The following is a 7,637-nucleotide window of genomic DNA, read 5'->3' as shown; positions in this document are numbered from 1 at the left end:
AACCCCAACATCGCTTTTATCTAAAGACTAAGTTTCTGAACACCCAACAGAAAGCGAGTCTATCACTTAATGACCCTTTCCCCTGGCCCAACAACAATTCTCAGCTTTTGTCTGGTCCTTGAATGAAGTCAATAGTATGCTAATTGGTCTCACTTCAGGGGTTGTATTAACGAAGACGATTTAGGATCCAATCCCAATCGCTGATTCGGGAAATGAGCAGTCGGGGAGTATTCCCGTACCCAACCGAGTGGCAAAGATCGAACCTTTTGCGTACTGGGTGAGATCAACCCGGTCCCGTCTAGTGGCTTTGGTTTCGATTTCATAGGACTACAAGAAAATAACACATTGAAAGGATCATTTTTGGGCGAATTCGCCTTTGTTACTGTAGGGGAGCGAGAATTTCATTCGAAACATCTCACTGTCTCTCAAATGTCTGGAACTAGTAGCGCATGGATTATTTTCATCCTCTTGCCAAAAATAGTGTTTCTTGAGGGGAGCCAGACACGGAATGCATAGTTTACGTCATAGAAAATGCGGCGTACGGGGTTTTATTTACGAGTTGTTTGTGTCAAAAACCTGAACGAGCGAGTGAGGTTTTGACACAAACAACGAGTGAATACAACCCCGTACGCCGCACTTTCTATGTCATGAGCTGTTTATTACACATAAGACGAGAATTTTCATAGAAATAGTTTTCTGAACGCAAATAGGCCATTTTACAGTTGTTTGCGCAGCGACCCAGCCTACGATGAATGGCTGCGAGGCTGCCGGTGACCTTGTATTGATACAGCCCCCACTGCTTTTATCATGTAAATTGTGTTGTTGTAATGCTAAGTAGTCCATATTAACATTACAAAAGCATTAAGGTTTGTATCAAAACAGGGTCACCGGCAGCCTCACTTCCATTCTTAGGCCAGGTTACTTAGCTACAACTGTAAAATGGTCTATTAGAAACAAAAACTCACTAACAATAGAACCAAATGCAAATTTCATTTAATTCAATAACAACGTATGATTTGCACGAGATGCACGAGTGGTTGGCTTGAAAAGGCCTTAGCTTTACGCTATCGTTGATTGGGTATACTTTCATACGTGAAAGAGCTGTACGCCATTATCATTGGCTTGTAGGCTTTTCACATGTGAATATAAAGCGTATAGATTTGTACAAATGAGTTTTATGGAATAAAATTCTCATGTTATGTGTAATAAAAAGCAGAAACGCTCCATGTAAACAATTTGTAAAGTCGTTGATTTATAACCTTATATTATAGAACCTTTACTCGGAGGACGAGGCCGAGTTCTGAGTACGCGCACTTCCAATCTCGACCCCAGAGCTCTTCCCTTGACTGAGCGAGAGAAGAGCTCTGGGGAACCCCGAAACAAAGTGTCTTCTCATTGGTTTTCGTGAAGAACAATCAAAAGCGTCTCTAATTGGTGCATCCATGTTAGCGCGAGGAGTGAGCAGGCGCCGTAAGGTTCCAATAACCAGTTTTTTTGGCTATAAGAACCCTAAGGCGCATGTTCTCCTAGAGAGAGTTTCCCAGAGCCTTGTGTCGATCCAAGGCTCTGGTGACGAGAATGGCGCACTTCGAAAAATGTCGGCCTCCAAATCTTATGCGCAGGCTCAGTACGAAGAACTCGTACTCGTAGTAGACCTCCTCCTCCAATTTCAAGGTCGCTATTATTTCAATCGGTTTGTTTTTTTACAGATAAGCAACCGCTAATTCTCAGGGTAAACCTGTGTTCTTTGAAGTCCACACAACTCTAATTCGCAATGAAAAATTACAAAAAAAGGTTGTCGTTATGGAGGAGCATGATTTTTTTAGCCGCTAGAAAAAACACTGCGCGTTTTTCTAAGACGGAACCACCTCTCCTGTTTAAGAAGACTCAAAATCACTTTCAATCCACACAAAGTTTTCACGAAACGGCAATGTACCATATGAAACACCAATAAATCCTTCAGAAGATGTCCTCGTCACTATGACGTAACAGGTTACCATGGCAACAAAAGAAACATCTAAAAACACATTGTAATTTGTCTTTCAACGCTTATATCTCAAAAACGAACTCAGTGACCCCCCAATTAGTGATCTTTTCTGTGTGGATTCAGGGCCTCCCTTAACATTCTCCAGCTCTGAAGGTCGCTTTGAATCCGCTCCAGAGCATTTTTTGGTTAGGTGAAACTAACACTAATACACCTTATTCCAAAATGACCGCCATTCAAATATTATTTTGTTTTTATTCAAATTAGCCCTAGATGCCTCGTTCTTAAGCTTAAAATTCAAAAGGATATTTTATCTTGAGCGAGGCAACAAGGGCCAATTTGTATCCGCATAAATCAGCGGCCATTTTGGAATAAGGTGTATAAAGATCATCGTTGCAAAATGAGCAGTTGCTAAGCCCTTAAAACATATCAATATGAACCACTATTAGACCCATGACCGCGCGATTGGGCTGATCACCCTGCATTCTACCACTGGGCCACTACTCCATTGTGAAAAAGGCAGCCTAAAATTTAGACTACTACAAGTAAAGTAAACCAACTTGGCGATAGGAACAAGCTACTCTAATAGTAAGAATCAAAATAAATTTAGGAAGGCATGGGTACTTGGATGGCAGAAATCAAGTTTATCAAGCCATCCAAGGCTGACATGGTTGGTTTCCAAATTTTGTTTTTGTAATAAGTGAAAGACCTAGAAGAAGTTAAAAACCAAATGGGGGAAAATGGCCGAGATTCGGCTTCGATACCCATCCTCTGGTCATGTGCGACTTAAGTTTGTTCTTTTACACAAGAGGTTCGCTCTTAGTTTTCCTCTTTCCCTCTTACAAAAACAAAGGATTATAGTTCTACGTACGGTGATTTTGTGATGCCAAACGTATCATATTCATATTCAAGCATAATATAAAAGCATATGCTAATGTAATGGCAACCGCATTATTTGTACTTGAATTTATTTGTTCTTCCCCGTTTCTCAAAATCTAATTAATCTTCAATAAAATAATCTCTAACTTTACCTGACTTTATCGTTTACAAAAGTGTCAAAACCGTACGTACAACTCTAGTAAATTTGTACTATTTCATCGTTTCAATTGTTTATCTATTGCTGAAGTGGCTCAAAGGAAAATCAGAGGAATGGTGTGAAATTGCTTCATGTAATTGCTCCAGATAAGGACAGTTATCAATTCTCACGTGACAAAGTCTTGACGCGCTGACATCAAGATCGCGGAGGTTTGCACAAGAATCGATGGAGAGGTTTTGCACACTCTTAACGTGCAAAGAGAACCTTTTCATGTGAGGACAACGCAACAGTCGAAGTGCGCGAATTTCGTCGCATCTGAAGCGCATGGTTCGACCATTCTTGCTGTTGCCCGCGAGAGAGCATTTCTCAATAATGACGTTCTCAACAGAGGTGGATTTAATGTAGATCATGCCAATAGTCACCCCTTTCAGGGAAATTGTGTCGATCAACCGCGATGCCTTCAGCTCTACGCACAGCGGCCTACGCCATGGTTGTATGCCCGTGATTTGAATGACGTTAGCCTCGATGCAGCTAAGGGTGACACGATTGGCGGAACCAACATCGCACATTTGGAATTTCCTCAAAGACTTAGCGTGGATTTCTATATCACTGCCGGCTACAGATCTGCTGTTCTTTTGCTTTGCGGGTGAGACGTCACCAGAACATTTAAAATATTCAAGAGTAGGACAGTCTACTTTGAGCTTGGAGAGGCTCATTGTCACATCGCGGATTATAAGCTGCCTTAAGCTCCTGCAATTGTATCTGCCCAATTCGATTACCTCCCAGCCCGCAACCGAAAGCTCCATCTGTTTGATATACGGACAATTTGCTAGAAAACTCTGCAGCATTTCTGGTTCTATCGAAGGACACTCGTACATAAGAAAATCACGCATACTTTTGCAGTCTGCCTTGATGTTCGTTAAAACGCAACTTCCTTGCAAGATGAGCGAGAGAATGTTCATTGCATGAACCTCAAGCGAGACAAGATTATGGCATTCTGAGATAAGGAGCACCTCCAAGTTAGGCATAACACATTTCAACGCCTTTATATTTGTGCTCGGCAAGCCGGTTAAAAACAGTGTGGTAAGACTCTCAGATTTCAAGATTACATGACTGGGCGCTCTAACGTTCTGTTCCACTGATACACCCAGAAACAGCTGCTTCAGGCGCTTAAAATTGCCGACATAAGACACCAGGTCATCTGTGGTGACGGGAAGATAATGTAGATCAAGACTCACCAAAGTAGAGGCATGGCGGGAGATCATTAAGGACTTGATTGGAGCAAGACAATTGACGCTTTCGGACGAAAGCTCATCCACTCCGTATGGAGCGCACTCGAGATGAAGCTCTTTCAAGGTGAATTGATCAAGCACAGGTAAAATGCAATGTCGATAAAGCTTAAAAGCACTAATGTTTAGAGTCAGAGACTCCAAGGAGGTGAATTGCCTTGCGAGTACGCGTAAATCCCACATCCGAATCCCACGTTTGTGAATTCTCGCTCGGGCGTTATCCGAATTTGAACGTCTTCTAACGAGCGCTCTGTAGTCATCAATGGTCAAGGACTTTAACACCGGTGCGCATTTTAACGATTGAGCGAAAACTCTGCTCCAAGACAAAACTGGGACGTTGAGGCTTTTTAAGTTCGGAAGCGACGGCAAAAGCCGTCTCAGTTCAGGGCGGATAAATAGAGATTGATCCTCAGCCTTTATGCACTGGATAAAGTCACGGTATCGCCTGAGACAATTACACAATATACCAGCGTAATCATCTTGCAAAATTTCTTTCGCATCTCTATCTTCGTGTAGATGTATGTGCTTCCATAAAAGTCCTGTATTTTGAATGATGCGATCCCATCTTCGACAGATGATCGAATAACCCGACAGATCTTCATACACCGGATGAAAGAAAGAAAGAATTTGTGCAATGATTTCATCTGGAAGACTGTCCATGCTTGTCCTCTGAAACGTTGATTATTGTAGCTTTCTTTTCGCTGAATTTTTCGGCGATTGTGACGGACAAAGAGTAGCTATGTACACGAGCACATGAACGGTTTACGCGCGCGATGTTGTTTTCCACGTCAGCCTTTGAAACCTTCTTGCACGCGCAAATTCATTGCGCAAGAGGTCGATTAAGTCCATTTACACGCCCAAGCCTCTTTTTCTGTAATCTTTACGTCATCTAAGGTATGTATGCATTAAATATTATGCAATTTAAACAAGCGAGTTAATTAGCTATTGAAAACTTCCACATTTTCCGCCAACTTTAGCACACCATTCGCCTTGGTCTTCTTACTGACTGACCAAGAAACGTGACGTAGGTTTAAGACCACGTGATTTAGAACACATCCACATCACACAAACCTGCCAATCAAACCATCCGGTCATCTTGATCAGCGAATGGGGTCTGCCGTATAAATTTATTAAAAACTCGCTAGACGCTTTAATCATAGAATATTTTGGCAAATTGTTTTGGGATTCATATGTAAGTTCAGTAGAGAAAAATCGAAAAAGTAAGTCATAGGAACTTCAACGCGATACGATATCGATGCAAACCGATATCACAGCTTTCAGAATATTCGGTTTTCACATGACCTCAGGACTACTATACTTGCGATTTCTCAGAAGACCGACAGATACGTCAACGGCAACACCACAAAACAATTATTTCACTGGTTGAAAGAAGTGCAGACCGTGCTGCGCGTGCAAACGCAATGGGGTACTCTGCATATCAACGACGTGAAATCACCAACTTTACGGTTTTACATACAATTTTCTATGGCCGCGTTTAGCGAGTGACAACCGGGAATCGCGTGAAAACAGTTCCTCTCCAACTCGCTTAAAGTTGAGCGAGTCGGCAAACTTCAATGGTATTCTCATTAAAGTTAAGCCACAAAACAAGGTAGCTTAAGCGAGTAGGCAATTACTTTCAGCAAATGAGGGGTCGCTTGCAGTTAATCAAATCGGAAATACAACAGGCGTGCTATTTTTCTTATTTTTATTGTATTGGTATGTGCTCTCTCCTCATTTAATCTTACCCGTGAAAACACGTATCATTTTTAAGTCGCTTAAACAAGAAGACACAATAAAAGGCGTGGTGTCTAAGGCACATGCAAATGATTTATTAATCAACTGTCGACACAACCGAGCTCTGTGATAACTGGTGAAATAAAAAAGCCCCTTATGGCAATGTGTCCGTGATGTCATTTAGGTCGTGTTCTATTGGGATCAACCGTTTTAAGTTGGTTGGGTTTTTTCGTGTTCTATTGGGGAAAAGCCGTTTTCGGTTGGTTTGGTTGATCATCTTTTTCAATCGGCATCAAACGAGGTTGAAACGGTTGAAAAAGCATTGGCAGCAGCCTCTGTCATTTACGTGGGCCATTTAAAGTTGACCGGGGGCTCCTGTCGTGTTGCTTTCGGGCCTCAACTTGTCAACGCTGAGAAGTCTGGTAATAGCTATTCCCAGGAGTTACCGCGTTTCAACCGAAAACGGTTGCAAAAGTGTTGTCTTGGAAAACCTCAACCGCTTCAACCGAAACCGGTTGCGGTTGAAACGATTGATCCCAATAGAACACGACCTTAATGTCATCTGACGTTCTTCTTTTTCTAACCCCCAGTCCCTTTTTCTCAAGCTAGAAATATCTTTCAGGGCTTCCGTCTCTGTGTTGCTGTTTGTTGATCGCCATCTTGGATAATTAATCAGTCGTGCTTGAGTGAATTCGAACAAACGCAGTGCGTGAAGCGACCCACTTTAGTGTGTCTAGCGTGTTTAACGAAGTCTGCAAACAAACCACTTTCAGGAATGTTAAGCGAGACAACGGCTGTCCTGAAAACACAGCCTATGTTTCCTCTGAAACCAATCGTACCAATTTATTAATTCGCAGTTTTCACCAATCCCATAATACAGATCATTTTGGGGGGTTCTTTGCATTAAAACAATGGATATGCAATTCAATGAAGCATAATACAGTCCCAAGAATAAATAACTATAGTATTGATAGTCGTATAAACATAACAACTTTCTTTAATTTTCCAGACATGTTTCGACGGTACATCCGTCATCTTCAGTGTTAAATATTTTGAAATCGCCGTTGAATTTAAAGCGCGCGCGATCTTACAAACTTCGTTACATTGCGTTGTCAATATTGCGTATTAAATTAAAACAGAACAAAACAAAAATTTAAATGAGTGACGCTTAGTTCCTTACAGGGAGAGAGTCAGGTTAATGTGTAACGAGGTTTGTAAGATCGCGCGCGTTTTAAATTCAACGGCGATTTCAAAATATGTAACACTGAAGATGACGGATATACCGTCGAAACATGTCTGGAAAATTAAAGAAAGTTGTTATGTTTATACGACTATCTATATTGTTGCTGCTATCTAGACCTTTTGGATCAACTACAGTATTGTTTTTATGTAAAGACCCCCTCAAAACGTATTGCATTATGGGATGGGGGAAATAGTGAATTGAGTACTTCGTCTACATAGAATAATTTGAGGTGACGTTTTCGTCGACGTTGCAGATCACAATGTCCTTCCTGCTTTCCCTAGTAAAAGAAGACCGCGACCATAAACTAATTCTCGTCGAACTTGACTCTATATGCATCCGTTTCCTCTTCAT

At 41.5% G+C, this 7,637-nt stretch overlaps 2 protein-coding genes across 2 annotated transcripts in view; one reads left to right on the top strand and one right to left on the bottom strand.

The window, feature by feature from the left end:
- LOC137992335 (uncharacterized) overlaps nt 1-76 on the top strand; it is a 20,522-nt gene extending 20,446 nt beyond the window's left edge. The window contains exon 9 of the mRNA XM_068837618.1: nt 1-76. This exon is cut by the window's left edge and continues 975 nt beyond it. The gene's annotated coding sequence lies outside the window, so the exon portion shown is untranslated.
- Nucleotides 77-3,094: 3,018 nt separating this feature from the next.
- On the bottom strand, nt 3,095-4,969 carry LOC137991152 (uncharacterized). The gene has a single exon (XM_068836267.1). The coding sequence runs from the start codon at nt 4,967-4,969 to the stop codon at nt 3,095-3,097; it is 1,875 nt and encodes a 624-aa protein (XP_068692368.1).
- Between the last annotated feature and the right edge of the window lie 2,668 nt (nt 4,970-7,637).

Source organism: Montipora foliosa, chromosome 2 (assembly GCF_036669935.1).
Source record: "Montipora foliosa isolate CH-2021 chromosome 2, ASM3666993v2, whole genome shotgun sequence".
Classification (NCBI taxonomy): Eukaryota; Metazoa; Cnidaria; class Anthozoa; order Scleractinia; family Acroporidae; genus Montipora; species Montipora foliosa.
The sequence above is the reverse complement of the archived record's forward strand: the minus strand, read 5'-3'. Positions and strand labels throughout refer to the sequence as shown.